This window comes from Oncorhynchus keta, chromosome 19, assembly GCF_023373465.1.
Source record: "Oncorhynchus keta strain PuntledgeMale-10-30-2019 chromosome 19, Oket_V2, whole genome shotgun sequence".
NCBI lineage: Eukaryota > Metazoa > Chordata > Actinopteri > Salmoniformes > Salmonidae > Oncorhynchus > Oncorhynchus keta.
The window spans coordinates 38,435,319-38,452,037 of NC_068439.1; the positions used below are offsets into that span (position 1 = coordinate 38,435,319).

Here is a 16,719-nt window from a genome sequence, read left to right on the forward strand (position 1 = left end):
GAAAAAGTGGACTAAATGTTCAATCGATACTTTTCTATAGAACAAACTTTACGTCAGGATAGGCAACCGAAATTAATATATGTGTGTTTATATTAGTGGGAGTAAAATGTCGGCAGGCAATAAACATTTCAGAACTGCTAGTCTAATAAGACATTGGTGAGATGACGAATTTTGGCAAAGAGATTTATTTATAAACAAATAGCCAAACCGAAAACTGCAGACATTACTAGTGCACCCCGCAATCAAACCGACATTAAAAAAAATTAAACGTAGCCTAACGTGATCAGAAATCTCAAGTCACAGCAATGAAGAATTGAGTTGGCAAGACTTGGCAGGGTGGAGCTGTTCGGTACAACACCGGAAGAGTCATCTTTATTTCACACTTCCTGCCTGCTGATGAGCTCTTAAAGTGGCACTGCACCGAAAAGGCTCCGTGCAGGATTTCGCCAAAATGTAACCCATTGGACAAAAACGGGTTGAATCAACATGGTTTCCATGTAATTTCAACCCCAAAAATCTATGTGATAACATTGAATCAACGTCCTTTTTTCACTCAACTTTGAACCTAAATCCAATTACATGGTGGCATTTGTTTTCATGTTGAATTCAAGGTCAGTTAACAACTAAACCAAATGTAAATCAAAACTTGAAGTTGAACTAATGTCTGTGCCCAGATAAAAGTAATTTGTCTTAGTAAACATGTTTTGAAATACATTAGGTTGTCAAATAAAGTCAATACAAAAGATATTCTGTTGGATCTGACAATTAATCTTGATGGTTGTACAGTCATGTCAAATAAAACTGAAGGACCTTGGTGTTACCCTGGACCCTGATCTCTATTTTGACAAACATAGCAATAGTATTTCAAGGACAGCTTTTTTCCATCTACGTAACATTGCAAAAATCTTTAACTTTTTGTCCAAAAATTATGCAGAAAAGTTAATCTATGCTTTTGTCACTTCTAGATTAGACCACTGCAATGCTCTACTTTCCGGCTACATAAAGCACTAAACTAGGGCTGATTTCAAGATTTTACTGCTAACCTACAAGGATTTACATGGACATTCTCCTACCTATCTCTCCGATTTGGTCCTGCCGTACATACCTACACGTCACAAAGACGCAGGCCTCCTTATTGTCCCTAGAATTTCTAAGCAAACAGCTGGAGGCAGGGCTTTCTCCTATAGAGCTCCATTTTTCTGGAATGGTCTGCCTATCCATGTGAGAGATGCAGATTCGGTCTCGAACTTTAAGTCTTTATTGAAGATTCATCTCTTCAGCAGGTCCTATAATTGAGTGTAGTCTGGCCCAGGGGTGTGAAGGTGAATGGAAAGGCACTGGAATGACGAACCACAATTGCAGCCTCTGCCTGGACGGTTCCCCTCTATCCACTGGGATTCTCTGCCTCAAACCTTATTATGGCGAGTCACTTGCTTACTGGTGCTCTTCCATGTTGTCCCTGAGAGAGGTGTGTCACTTGAGTGGGTTGAGTCACTGACGTGATCTTCCGGGTTGGCGCCCCCCTCAGGATTATACCGTCAATATAATTTTATAGAGGAAATCTTGGTATTTTTTGGTAAACAGCTGAGGTGTGGTGATGGAGGAATGAGACCATCCGTAGACCACGAGATCAAAATGATAGTTTTAACCATGTTTTGACCACTAGGCTACCTGCCACCCCATCAAGTGTTAAGTGGTAGGCCTATTCGTGTCGTTGGTCATCGTTTACATCCACACAGCTCTTTCTCTTATAGACATGTAGCTGAACTACATGAGGTATCTGATTAGTTTGATTAATAGTATGTATATTAATTTAGAGAAAGATTATGGTTTTGATAGACGTTTGTTGGTTTCCTTGTTAGTTGGTCAATTATTATTTGAACAACCTTTTTGCCTACAAAAACAACCATTTACAGTTGAAGTCGGACGTTTTAGGTTGGAGTCATTAAAACTTGTTTTCGACCACTCCACAAATTTCTTGTTAACGAACTATAGTTTTGGCAAGTCGGTTAGGACATCTACTTTGTGCATGACACAAGTCACAAATCGTTGAAGTGGGAGACTTTTATCTCCCTCACCAACTTTGAACATCTGCATTCTGAGCAGCTGTACATAGTCCATCGGTAAATAGCCCACCCAATTTACCTACCTCATCCCCATACTGTTTTTATTTATTTACTTTTCTGCTCTTTTGCACACCAGTATCTCTACCTGCACATGACCATCTGATCATTTATCACTCCAGTGTTAATCTGCTAAATTGTAATTATTCGCTTACCTCTTCATGCCTTTTGCACACAATATATATAGATTTTTTATTCTTTTTTTTCTACTGTGTTATTGACTTCTTTATTGTTTACTCCATGTGTAACTCTGTATTGTTGTCTGTTCACACTGCTATGCTTTATCTTGGCCAGATCGCAGTTGTAAATGAGAACTTGTTCTCAACTAGCCTACCTGGTTAAATAAAGGTGAAATTAAAAATACAATTTTTAAAAATCCACAATTGTTTACAGACAGATTATTTCACTTATAATTCAATTCCAGTGGGTCAGAAGTTTAGATACACTAAGTTGATTGTGCCTTTAAACAGCTTGGAATATTCCAGAAAATTATGTTATGGCTTTAGAAGCTTCTGATAGGCTAATTGACATCATTTCAGTCAATTGGAGGTGTACCTGTAGATGTATTCCAATGCCTACCTTCAAACCCAGTGCCTCTTAGCTTGACATCATGGGAAAATCAAAATAAATCAGCCAAGACCTCAATTTCTTTTTTGTAGACCTCGACAAGTCTGGTTCATCCTTGGGAGTAATTTCCAAATGCCTGAAGGTACCACATTCATCTGTACAAACAATAGTATGCAAGTATAAACACCATGGGACCACACAGTCATGTGACCCTGACTCAGTTACACCAGCTCTGTCAGGAGGAATGGGCCAAAATTCACCCAACTTATTGTGGGAAGCATGTGGAAGGCTACCCAAAACGTTTAACCCAAGTTAAACTATTTAAAGGCAATGCTACCAAATACTAATTTAGTGTATGTAAACTTCTGACCCACTGGGAATGTGACGAAATAAATAAAAGCTGAAATAAATCATTCTCTCTACTATTATTCTGACATTTCACATTCTTAAAATAAAGTGGTGATCCTAATTGACCTAAGACAGGGATTTTTTACTAGGATTAAATGTCAGGAATTATGAAAAACTGAGTTGAAATGTATTTGGCTAAGGCGTATGTAAACTTCCGACTTCAACTGTATATGTAACAAATGCCTATATTTAGACACAAATAACAATGTTAATACTGATACTTATTATTATTTATTTATGGCGCTTTTCTTTACAAAAAAACTATCTCAAAGCGTATAAAATCTAAACAAACAAACAACAAATGTAGATTGATTGATGGAGATTGAATGTCTCAATTTGGATTCGAATGAAAGGTTGGGAGTTGAGGTTGAAAAGATTGAAAAGGCACTGTAGCTTCAGAAGGGGTAGAGCCAGAGAGAAACAAATAGTCTGACAAACAGACACGGAGCGCTTCGTCAGTGCACCACATCTGCTTTTCCACGGTCAGATCCTCCATAGGACCTGCTTCTCCGTAGGTACTGGTCCTCCATTGGCGAACATTTTGCGCCCACCTGGGTGATGCCACGGCTAATGAAAAGCGACCACATCTTGGCAGTGGTTAAGAATAGTCCCCGAGCCTCCTCTGCCACCTCTACACACAGCATGCAGTACTTGTTGTAATAATTCCCGACAAATGAAACCATAATAATAATATTACTTAATTAATAAATAATAATAATACACCATTAATATTAATAATAGAGATTTGTCTAACTAATAACAATGTTAATTTACATCTCTATGGTCCCTCACCAAAGAACATCCGTAATTGCATGTGCAAAACCCGGATGTTGTAACAAGAAATGTGCTTACTATTTCAGCAAATCAGCGTGTAGGACGCTTGACTGAGCCATCTAATGACCAGTGAGAGGGAAGTATTTTTTAATAAGGGGCGGACTTTAATCCTAAACAGCAAGAAATAAGTCGCTGACACTTCCTTTCGTGGCGGAGTTGGCAGATAACAAAAGTGGCACAAGGACGGTTAAAGTGAACATGGCCCCCAGCATGCAGTTGAACGATGCAGTGTCCGACGTAAAAAAGGGAATTCGGGCTATCCTTCTCGGACCCCCTGGTGCTGGGAAAGGAACACAGGTTAGTGAGTTATGCGAAGTGCAGGAATGGGAGACCGCATGGCCGACACTGCCACCTAACTGTATACACCTTGTCCTGAAGTTCATTCTGAGTTGGGCTTGCATAGATGGCTAGCTTTCCCAAGTTTCGTGTAATGAATTGGGTTTCTAGATCAGACGGATAAGGAAGTATAATGCAAGTTGTAGTTAGCTAGCCTAGCTAAAATCTTATGAGCCTTTGTAAAGTTGAATGTAGCCATTTCCCTTCGAACTAACGTTATCTGGTGCTGACCAGTTTGATTTGTGAACTTGCAACACTGGCACACAGTCAATGTTGTACTCGTCTCTGGAGTCGCATGCCAATGTATTGTATGAAGGGCCCTTTGAACTGTGACTTTCAAAGTCCCATTAGGTGACTGTAGGCTAATCATACTCTCCAGCTGGCCAGAGCCAACTACTTTCATTTGATCTAACCAGGTTCAATGAACGTCTAGACTATTTACTTCCCTGTCAATAAGCTCAGTGTAATTGTTATTTAGTTTCTGGGAGTCTCTGGTCCGGGAAAACAATAGGTTTTTCAGGGTTTTGTTTGAAATGTGTTTGGGCTGGAACAAAAGCTGGCACACCTGCAGCTTCCCAGGACCGAAGTTGGGGACGTCTGTACTTCCTTTGCTGTAGTGGCTGGATAGCTGCACAGCATTGCCTTATAAAACACTACCATTTTTTTGGGTTGCACAGGCTGGTTAAAGTACTGTAGGGCGTTCAGACACGCAGTGCTTTCTGAAAGTATTCATACCCCTATTTGGTTGTTACAGGGTCAATGGCCTACGCATAAAACCTTATGACGGGGGACCCCCAACTGGGGGCTGGCCTATGGATGATTTTACTTGTCATTCTTTAAAAAATTGATTAATTGAGAAGCTGTGATGTCTTGATTCTAAGTATTCATCCCCTTTGTTATGGCAAGCATAAATAAGTTCAGGGGTAAAAATGTGCTTAAGTTGCATGGAATGTGTTTAACATGCTTTCAAAATGACTACCTCATCTCTGTACCCCCACATACTGTAAGGTTGTGCAGTGAATTTCAAACAGATTCAACCACAAAGACCAGGGAGGTTTTCCAATGCATCGGAAAGAAGGGCACCTATTGGTAGCTGGGTAACAATATAAATAAATATTTTTTTAAAGACTGAGTATACTAATAACACTTTGGATACACCCAGTCACTATAAAGATACAGGTGTCCTTCCTATCTCAGTTGCTGGGAAGGAAGTCGCTCAGGGATTTCACCATGAGGGCAATGGTGACTTGCAAACAGTTAGCGTTTAATGGCTATGATAAACTGAGGATGGATCGACATTGTAGTTACTCCACAATACTAACGTAATTGACAGTGAAAATAAAAATATTCTGAAAGCAAAGCTCGAAAGTAATACTGTAAAAAATGTGGCAAAACAATTCACTTTTACTCCTGAATAGACAGTGTTACGTTTGGGTCAAATACAACACATTAGAGTACCGGTATCTATACTTTCAAGCATAGTGGTGGCTGCATCATGTTAAGATTATGGGTTATGCTTGTTATCATTAAGGCTTGGAGTTTTTCAGGATGGAACTGAAATATCTAAATGACATAAGTACTCATACCACCGAGTCAACACATGTTAGAATCCCCTTTGGCAGCAATTAGGATACATTTTTTTTAACGAAATGGAGCTAAGCACGGGGAAAACCAGGTTGTCTGCTTTCTAGCAGACACTGGGATATGAATTTTCATTTTCTAAAATGAGGCCAAATATACACTGGATTTGTTTACCAAGAAGACGGTGAATGTTGCTCAGTTACGGTTTTGTCTTAAATCTGCATGAAAGTCTATGGCAAGACTTGACCATGGTTGTCTAGCAGTGATCAACAACTAACTTGAGAGCTTGAAGAATGTTGATCAGCATAATGGGCAAATATTGTACAATCCAGGTGTGCAAAGCTCTTAGACTTAACCAGAAAGACTCACAGCTGTAATTGCTGCCAAAGGGGATTCTAACATGTGTTGACTCGGTGGTATGAGTACTTATGTCATTTAGATATTTCAGTTCCATAAATTCTAACATTTCTAAAAACATTGTGTCATTATGTGGTATTTTGTGTAAATGGGTGAGATTAAAAATATATATTAATCAATTTTGAATTCAGCCTGTAACACAACAAAATGTGGAATAAGTCGAGGGGTATGAATACTTTCTGAATGCACTGTACTTGTGGTCTGGCTTGGAAGCTCTTAAGTATTTACTCCCTTGGGGGTTTGGTCTTTAGCTCTCAGTTGTGGCGCAACTTGAACATCACTGTGAAATTTAAAAACAAAATGGCAACACGATAGTCTCCTTGAAACAACTGTACTGCATGTGCTATGGCATTTAATTATTCAACCCACGTTTATGTTTTTCCAGAAGTGTCCCATGCCCTCCCCACATACATCTAGACATTAGTCTCATGTCATGGGTGGAGGCTGGAGGGATGTTGCTATCAACTATTAAGATTCAGCACGACTTGAATGCCTTGAAGGACTCCCGCCTGTTGTGTTAGTTTGACATGTTGGGGGATGGAAATGCATTGCTGTACTTCTCTTCAGTTGTCAAGTTACACTTTTGAAACATGAGACATGGCTACATAAATGCTACCCTTGTTGCCTTTGCAACATTAGGCTTAATGCCAATAATCCCCCTCCCTCCCAGGCTCCTCGGTTGGCAGAGCAGTACTGTGTGTGTCATCTGGCCACGGGGGACATGCTGAGGGCCATGGTGGCCTCTGGCTCTGAGCTCGGCAAGAGGCTCAAGGAGACCATGGATGCCGGGAAACTGGTAAGATGTGTTTATATGTTAGTTCTGAACGTGTCTCTGCTCATTTTTAATAGGAATGAATCTGTTTTGTGTCACTGGTTCTGTAGCTTAGTGGTAATCTGAGACTGGTTTACTTGGACCTCTATCCCAATTGTGTGTTCTCATGCCTTTTTTGTCTCTCTGCTCATCACTGTCAACTTACTCATAGGTCAGTGACGAGATGGTGGTAGAACTCATAGAAAAGAACCTGGACACGCCTCCCTGTAAGAAGGGGTTCCTATTGGACGGATTCCCCCGCACAGTGAAACAAGCAGAGATGGTGAGGATTGGTTGGTGCCTGACTCTATTTTTGCTGTCAATTCCCAGAGCAAAAGTGTCTTGTTGTTAATCAAGCATATGCAGTGGTGTAGTGGTTAAACCGATTGCCGGTCGCGGTGAAAAAAGGAGTGCTTCCGACACTTTCAATGCATTTTTCTGCAAAAGGTGGGTTAACACAAAATGTGTAAACTGCGTTTACCCTCGACTACATCACTGGGCATATGAACCTGTTTCCTCCCTGCTCCCATGAACCTGTTTCCTCCCTGCTCCCATGTTTCATGAGTCTCTCTCTCCTAGCTGGATGACTTGCTGGAAAAGCGCACCGAGAAGCTGGACTCTGTGATTGAGTTCTCTGTCGATGACTCCCTACTGGTGCGCAGGATCTGTGGCAGGTAGGACCAAATATTGTATAGTGGGAGAAGAGGGGGGGGAGACGTGCTGCGGTGACCTGTGGTTTGATCCAGTTATTATAGACCATTTGTTGGCGAAATTGTCATGAAATGGAGCAATGCCTCCTTAATCCACAACAAACAAAAGACACGGCTTCATACAGAGGAAATAATGTGGCTATAGTCAATTCCAAATGTTTACATTCGCATGTCAAAAGGGGTTCTTTGTGTGACCATTATGTGGCGTAAAATGTTGAAGTGGGCCAATGGCAGTGTGGTTGGGCTTGGAGGACGGGAGTGTTGTTGAAATGGTTTTAAACCATGTGGCCCAATAACTTTCTCCCCCCTCAGACTGATTCACCAGCCCAGTGGTCGCTCCTACCACGAGGAGTTCAATCCACCCAAAGAGCCCATGAAGGATGACGTAAGTACCTTGACGAACGTCCCCCTTTCTGAGTCTGGAAACCCTACTTCTATTGTAGAGCCCAGAGGAAGCTGGTTGTATAATCCTCTAATCACATGTTTTCAAATGTTTTTTTTTCTGGGTCAATTTGCACTTCAAAAAGTGTGTGCCTGCTCAGTGTTAGTGCAAATATTCACTTTTAACGAGTGTGTTCTTATAGAAGTGTGTGTCTGTCATATGAAGGATGTAGTGGCTCATTTGCAAATCAAGACTCTTTCACAAGTGTTGTGACACACAATCCCTTGGCTAGGAGTTGTTCCGTGCAGGTGGCTTTGAGCTCTTGTTACAGATGCACAGAAATGGCTTTCAACACACAAATCAAAAGGATTGTAGTGTGGTACCCAGAGATGTAGATCGGTGCTACTGGCTTGGAAATCTATTTGACACCGCTCAAGGCCTTCACAAGCCCTTCTGTGTTCATCATAGATCCGAAAGGACTGGATAGGAGTTAATTAATATGGTAGATGCACTTGACCATCTGGAGGGCTAGAGGGAGCCCTCACCATATTTCTTAAACCTATCAAATTCGTATAGATCTGTGAACACTGAAAATGTAGGGAGGAAGAGAAATAAATAACGAGAGAAACCAATATGGCGCTTTTCAGTCATATGAACCCTAATGTCTTCTCTCTCTGTCCCCCATCAGGTGACAGGGCAGCCGCTGATGCGCCGCAGCGACGACAACGCGTCGACGCTGCGCTCGCGGCTGGAGGCCTACCACAGGCAGACGGTGCCCTTAGTCAAGTACTACAGCGCCCGCGGCCTGCACAAGGCCGTCGACGCCGCCCAGTCCCCCGACGTCGTCTTTGCCTCCATCCTCGCCGCCTTCTCCTCTGCCACAGCCGCCCCCTGTAAAGACCTGGTGCTCTTCGTCTAAGCTCCCTTCCACTTCAGTCGCTTCTTCACTCTCAGGACTCTGGTCCGTGCTCCTTTCGTCTAGCTTTCCAACTCTCCTCCTCGGGACTAGTCTGTGCTCCGTTCTCTACGGCTCTACTTTCTGGTGGGGTGTACATGTATTTGAATGCGCTCCTCTACTGGGACTTTCCCCGGAAACTACAGAGAATAGCTGATTTTATAATTGTGTGTATAAGATAAGTGTAACGTCCCCCTTGGGTCAGGTATACATATTGGTGGAAGTGTAGCTTCATTGTGATGGTCCTTGTACTTGGATTAAATTGAGCAAGCTGTAGGGAATATGGACGTGATTAAGAATGCATTACAGTTAATGTAATACATCTTAATGTGATGTGTCCTCATTAGTTTGAGAAATGAATGACTGGGATAGATCATGGAATGTCAGTCTGCTCAGAAATGAATTATCTACTTGACTCTTGTACTTTGACACTTGGTATGCATTGATGTTCTTTGGTTAGTGAAACAAAGCATGCCTTTTTTTTCTAGAGCATAGCCACAAACAAAAAGTACCTGTCATACCGATGTATATTTAGTTCTCGTTAACAACATTATTTTTATGTTCCTATTGATATGATTTCCATCCCGTTCTATAAATAGGCTACCTGTTGACTAATTTGTCCTTTCCTTTCTAGATATTATTATTATTATATTATTTTTGTCCCTTCTCCCTCTCTGTAGTCAACTGTGATCTCTGCATTTGGATGAAACGTCTGCATGCAGATTGTGACTTATCACCTTTGAATGTGAATGCATGATGTTCTCATGGTAGTCAGAACAATGGCAGTTGCATTGTGTAAAGCTATGTTGTTCAGTAGGCTTGCTGTGTGAATTTTCCTAGCTTGACTAGATAATGTTAAATATCAAAACAATGACTATTGAATTCTGCTTTTAGTTTCTGTCGTCAAGTTTGATACGGGCAAATGATTGTTAATGTGCTGCTAAGTCACGTTGTGGTGCCGTGTTAATTAAAACTCATGTAAAGCCTGACGGCTGACTCTTTATGGTAGTTAATTGCACTCGATGGACAGGATTGTTAAATTGAACACATACAAGGGCCTTTCTATGTCCAGTGGAGAAACTTGTCTGTACATGTTCTGCTTCTTGCTGCTTTGAATGACTCAACTCAGTATTTTGTTAGAATTTGCAATTGTCTCATGTTTAAATTCACCCCTTTTTCTTTTTTTCCCCCAGCTGTTTGAATCCTGGCAATGGAAGCAAGCGGAGGAAATGTTGTACTGTAGCACTTAATTTTGAGATGTTTCTGGAGGATGAGTGAGCATAATGCAGTGCAATCTACCAGTAATTAGTGAAGCCATCTTGGGAGTGACTGTTTCCCTTCTAATAAAAAGATGCTTTTCTACAATCATGCCATAATTTTGTAGCCTCCCTTTGTGTTGTATAACTAATATAATATTGCCTTACTTGCTACTAATATAACTCAACTGCAATTACCTCAATATCATGGTTTATGTTGCATATTGTACATGGCTGGGTGGATGTCTTTATGGAACATAATACAGTTTGCATTAGCCTGCATAGTGATTTGGTTAACATTCATACTTGGCAAAGGTGTACATTTACATACATTTAAGTCATTTAGCAGACGCTCTTATCCAGAGCGACTTACAAATTGGTGCATACACCTTATGACATCCAGTGGAACAGCCACTTGCATCTAAATCTTTTTTTGGGGGGGAGAATTACTTACCCTATCCTAGGTATTCCATGAAGAGGTGGGGTTTCAGGTGTCTCCGGAAGGTGGTGATTGACTCCGCTGTCCTGGCGTCGTGAGGGAGTTTGTTCCACCATTGGGGGGCCAGAGCAGCGAACAGTTTTGACTGGGCTGAGCGGGAACTGTACTTCCTCAGTGGTGGGGAGGCGAGCAGGCCAGAGGTGGATGAACGCAGTGCCCTTGTTTGGGTGTAGGGCCTGATCAGAGCCTGGAGGTACTGAGGTGCCGTTCCCCTCACAGCTCCTAGGCAAGCACCATGGTCTTGTAGCGGATGCGAGCTTCAACTGGAAGCCAGTGGAGAGAGCGGAGGAGCGGGGTGACGTGAGAGAACTTGGGAAGGTTGAACACCAGACGGGCTGCGGCGTTCTGGATGAGTTGTAGGGGTTTAATGGCACAGGCAGGGAGCCCAGCCAACAGCGAGTTGCAGTAATCAAGACGGGAGATGACAAGTGCCTGGATTAGGACCTGCGCCGCTTCCTGTGTGAGGCAGGGTCGTACTCTGCGGATGTTGTAGAGCATGAACCTACAGGAACGGGACACCGCCTTGATGTTAGTTGTGTACTAGGGCTGGAAGTTTTTCCCCATCAGGTTACCTGGTCAGGAAAACCTCGAAGTATTATAGACACTGAAAGAGTTCATTTGAGGAACTGCATCCAAGTACATTGCGCTAGCACTCAATCATATCTGGAAAGTTGGAGAAAATTCAGTAGGCTACATTTCCCATAACTAATCGACTGCGCTAAGAAATGTCTTGTGATTTTGATTTCAAATTATTTCTGGGAAATCTACACAAATAATGGTCAGCAAGTTCCAGGCGATGTCATTACACAGAACCCCAAATATTGACGTTTCCCTGGTTTATTTCCAAGCACTGTACAGTTTGAGCGTTCGATGGTGACAACACCACAGACGGGTGGGGTTTCCTTGTTCTCGGTTTGTGGCGTCACGGACTGGGGCTTTCCTCCATGAGAAGGCAAAGGAGGCTGCGGAGATTCTTCTGTTGCTCTCATAAAACGGGACAGGGCGCGAGCTGCATTTCATAATCTATACATACTCCATTTGATATTTTAGGAACAGTGTGTCAGGCCCCGTATAGGAGGTTGAGATGAAATAGCCTAGACAACGAATATTTCAACACTCCCAAAGCAAGCGATCACAGCCCATCGCCATTGACGAATGAACATTCACAGCGGATCCCAGAAAACTGTCTCGTACCAACCCTTCAGGTAAAACTAGTCTGCCTTATTGAGCCTTGACAGGAATTGCAACATGTTAAAGATATTACGAATTTTTGTGGCTTTGAATGTCGCTCTATTGCTTACCTGGTAGGCTACATTATGGGAAGTAACACATTTTAACTCGAAGTGTTACTGTCCGTTACATGGTCAGTTTTTATGAACAGCCAATTGTATATATCCCATATTGTTGTGCATGTTCTGACTGCTCCTCATTCTTGAGTAATAAACAATTACACAGTGAGTCATGGCTGGTGATAGTGTACTATACATACTAAGGTTTGGGTTTGTTTATGTCCACTGAACAAAAATCGAAACGCTACATGTAAAGTGTTGGCCCTATGTTTCATGAGATTAAATTTAAGATCACAGAAATATTCCATGTGCACAAAAAGCGCATTTCTCTAAAATGTGCACAAATTTGTTTACAGCTGTGTTAGTGAGCATTTCTCCTTTGCCAAGATAATCCATCCACTGACCGGTGTGGCATTTCAAGAAGCTTATTAAAAAGCATGATCATTACACAGGTGCACCTTGTGCTGGGGACAATAACAGGCCACTCTAAAATGTGCAGTTTTCTCACACAACACAATTGCAGAGATGTCTCGGGTTTTGGGAGAGTGCGCAATTGACATGCTGACTGCAGGACTGTCCAGCAGAGAGCTGTTGCCAGAGAATTGAACGATAATTTCTCTAACATATGCCACCTCCAATGTTGTTTTAGAGAATTTGGCAATACGTCCAACCGTCCTCACAAATGCAGACCACGTGCGCAGACCAGCCCAGGACCACCACATACGGCTTCTACACCTGCGGGATTGTCTGAGACCAGCCACCCAGTGTTTCTGTATGTTAAAAAAAAAAAACCTTTGTGGGGAAAAACTCATTCTGATTGGCTGGGCTTGGCTCCCCATTGGGTGGGACTATGCCAAGCCATGTGCAATCCATAGATTAGAGCCTAATGAATTTATTTCAATTGACTGATTTCCTTATATGATCACTAACTCACTAAAATCGTTGCATTTATATTTTTGTTCAGTCTACATGCATGTTTGTACAGTAGTGTCAGGTGAACTAATGCTTAGCTCCTCTGAACATTTTTTGACATCTCTATTTCAAAGTGCCAGTTGTGTCATATGCCCTCTCATTCTCAATTTTGTCCTCTCTCACCCCCTCAATCTTTCACTCATTCATTCCTGGTACCACCACTCCCTTGTTTGTCCCAAAAGCATTATTGAGGACAGGATATTAATACATTATATATACAGAAGTATGTTGACACTCCTTCAAATGAGTGGATTTGGCTATTTCAGCCACACCCATTGCTGACAGGTGTATCAAACTGAGCACACAGCCATGCAATCTCCATAGACAAACATTGGCAGTGGAATGGCCTACTGAAGAGCTCAGTGACTTTTAAGGTGGCACCATCATAGGATGCCACCTTTCCAACAAGTCAGTTTGTAGAATTTCAGCCCTGCTAGAGCCGCCCCGGTCAACAGTTTGTGCTGTTATTGTGAAGTGGAAACGTCTAGGAACAAAAATGTCTCACCTGTGAAGAGGTAGACCACACAAGCTCACAGAACGAGACCGCCGAGTGCTGAAGCACGTAGTGCGTAAAAATCTCTTTCGGTCGCAACACTCATTCCCGAGTTCCAAACTGCCTCTTGAAGCAACGTCAGCACAATAACTGTTCGTCAGGAGCTTCATGAAATGGGTTTCCATGGCCGGACATCCTCACACAAGCCTAAGATCACCATGCTCAATGCCAAGCGTCGGCTGGAGTGGTGTAAAACTCGCCACCATTGGACTTTGGAGCAGTGGAAATGCGTTCTCTGGATTGACGAATCACGCTTCAACATCTGGCAATCCGACGGACAAATCTGGATTTTTGGCGAATGCCAGGAGAACGCTACCTGCCCAACTGCATAGTGCCAACTGTACAGTTTGGTGGAGGAGGAATAATGGTCTGGGACTGTTTTTCATGGTTCGGGCTAGGCCCCTTTGTTCCAGTAAAGGGAAATATTAATGCTACATCATACAATGACATTCTAGACGATTCTGTGCTTCCAACTTTGTGGCAACATTTTGGGGATGGCCCTTTCCTGTTTCAGCATGACAATGCCCCCGTGCACAAAGCAAGGTCCATACAGAAAGGGTTTGCCAAGATCGGTGTGGAAGAACTTGACAGCCCTGCACTTTTGACAGCCACTTACCTTTGGCCATGTAGTGTATCATTCCATTGAGCTAGAAAAGAGGTGACGACATGCAACCCTGAAAGCATGATATCCAGCTGCTTGCTCTAGTTATCATCTGTCCCACAACAACTAATAGAAAAGCAATACTCACTTCCCCACAACTACAGTTGAAGTCGGAAGTTTGCATACACCTTAGCCAAATACATTTCAACTCAGTTTTTCATAATTCCTGACATTTAATCCTAGTAAAAATTCCCTGTCTTAGGTCAATTAGGATCGCCACTTTAATTTAAGAATGTGAAATGTCAGAATAATAGTAGAGAGAATGATTTATTTCAGCTTTTATTTATTTCATCACATTCCCATTGGGTCAGAAGTTTACATACACTAAATTAGTATTTGGTAGCATTGCCTTTAAATTGTTTAACTTGGGTCAAACGTTTCGTGTAGCCTTCCACAAGCTTCCCACAATAAGTTGGGTGAATTTTGGCCCATTCCTCCTGACTGAGCTGGTGTAACTGAGTCAGGTTTGTAGGCCTCCTTGCATGCACACGCTTTTTCAGTTCTGCCGACAAATGTTCTATAGGATTGAGGTCATGGCTTTGTGATGGCCACTCCAATACCTTTACTTTGTTGTCCTTAAGCCATTTTGCCTCAACTTTGGAAGTATGCTTGGGGTCATTGTCCATTTGGAAGACCTCAAGAATGAGATGTTGCTTCAATATATCCACATAATTGTCCTACCTCATGATGCCATCTATTTTGTGAAGTGCACCAGTCCCTCCTGCAGCAATCCACACCACAACATGATGCTGCCACCCCCGTGCTTCACGGTTGGGATGGTGTTCTTCGGCTTGCAAGCCTCCCCCTTTTCCTCCAAATTATGTTTGGTCATTTTGGCCAAGCAGTTCTATTTTTGTTTCATCAGACCAGAGGACCTTTCTCCAAAAAGTACGATATTTGTCCCCATGTGCATTCGCTAACCGTAGTCAGGCTTTTTTATGGCGGTTTTGGAGCAGTGGCTTCTTCCTTGCTGAGCGGCCTTTCAGGTTATGTCGATATAGGCCTCGTTTTACTGTGGATATAGATACTTTTGTACCTGTTTCCTCCAGCATCTTCACAAGGTCTTTTGCTGTTGTTCTGGGATTTATTTGCACTTTTTGCATCAAAGTATGTTCATCTCTAGGAGACAGAAAGCACCTCCTTCCTGAGCGGAATGATGGCTGCGTGGTCCCATGGTGTTTATACTTGCATACTATTGTTTGTACAGATGAACGTGGTACCTTCAGGTGTTTGGAAATTGCTCCCAAGGATGAGCCAGACTTGTTGAGGTCTACAAACATTTTTTTCTGAGGTCTTGGCTAATTTTTAAAAATTTAACCATGATGTCAAGCAAAGAGGCACTGAGTTTGAAGATAGGCCTTGAGATATATCCACAGGTACACCTCCAATTGACTCAAAGGATGACAATTAGCCTATCAGAAGCTTCTAAAGCCATGGCATAATTTTCTGGAATTTTCCAAGCTGTTTAAAGGCACAGTCAACTTAGTGTTTGTAAACTCCTGACCCACTGGAAATGTGACACAGTGAATTATAAGTGAAATAATCTGTCTGCAAATAATTGTCGGAAAAAAGTACTTGTGTCATGCACTAAGTAGATGTCCTAACAGAACAGACTTGCCAAAACTATAGTTTGTTAACAAGAAATTTGTGGGGTGGTTGAAAAACGGGTTTGAATGACTCCAACCTAAGTGTACGTAAACTTCCGACTTCAACTGTATATTCCAATAAGCGACGTCTATTTATTAGAAATGCTGAGGTCATTACTAGTCTGAAGTCCAATATAGTGGAACTATTCTCACAATCATAGTTTGTTAAGGCTCACAAGCTTCAGGTTACAGTCCCCTGGAAGTCAGCCTATCAGTCGACCATAATAGGCCTATGTGACATCTCTGTCCCCACTCACATGCACTGTCCTAACTGACACGTCTCTCTGCCTTCTCCTTCATTCTCTTCCTCCCTCGAATTACCCGTCCCCTCCCTGACTTTCATGCCCACTGGTCAGTTGGTAGACCCTGATCTGTGTTTGTGGATTGGAGCTCAGCGAGCTATGGCTGTGGAGCTGGGGCCTGGGCCTGGGCCTGGGCTCTGCCACTGTGATTTCTCCAGGCTTCACATGAAACGTTCAGTTTGCCTCCTGAAGGCTCCTCTAACTATTATACCTTGTCAGCTCAGGTATTCAATCTAGCAACCTTTCGGTTACTGGCCCAACGCTCTAACCACGAGGCTACCTGCCACCCCATACATGTAAGACTTAAGTGTGTGTGTGTATGCGCGCATCTGTGTTTGTGTTTGACGACGTGTCTGTAATGTATGTACGACTGGGTGTATAAGTATGTGGGTTGCGTGCCATGTGCGTTCGAGTGCT

The 16,719-nt window shown here is 42.4% G+C and overlaps 2 protein-coding genes across 4 annotated transcripts in view; both read left to right on the forward strand.

Annotated features, from left to right (window-relative positions):
• The first annotated feature begins 4,059 nt into the window (after nt 1-4,059).
• On the forward strand, nt 4,060-10,500 carry LOC118398242 (adenylate kinase 2, mitochondrial-like). 2 transcript variants are annotated; one of them, XM_035793396.2, is made up of 7 exons: nt 4,060-4,229; nt 6,937-7,062; nt 7,250-7,360; nt 7,657-7,751; nt 8,100-8,172; nt 8,858-9,130; nt 10,318-10,500. In XM_035793396.2, the coding sequence occupies exons 1-6, from the start codon at nt 4,131-4,133 to the stop codon at nt 9,086-9,088; spliced, it is 735 nt and encodes a 244-aa protein (XP_035649289.1). In that variant the 5' UTR covers nt 4,060-4,130; the 3' UTR covers nt 9,089-9,130; nt 10,318-10,500. The 2 variants fall into 2 exon arrangements, with proteins under 2 accessions (XP_035649289.1, XP_035649290.1); XM_035793397.2 differs by having other exon boundaries at nt 4,061-4,229; nt 8,858-9,062.
• A 599-nt stretch (nt 10,501-11,099) lies between these two features.
• The window catches only part of LOC118398243 (E3 ubiquitin-protein ligase RNF19B-like), a 29,233-nt gene continuing 23,613 nt past the window's right edge, over nt 11,100-16,719 (forward strand). The window contains exons 1-2 of one of the 2 annotated variants that reach the window (XM_035793399.2): nt 11,100-12,084; nt 12,818-12,940. The gene's annotated coding sequence lies outside the window, so the exon portion shown is untranslated. The remainder of the gene's footprint in view (nt 12,085-12,817; nt 12,941-16,719) is intronic. The other variant, XM_035793398.2, reaches the window with a different exon arrangement.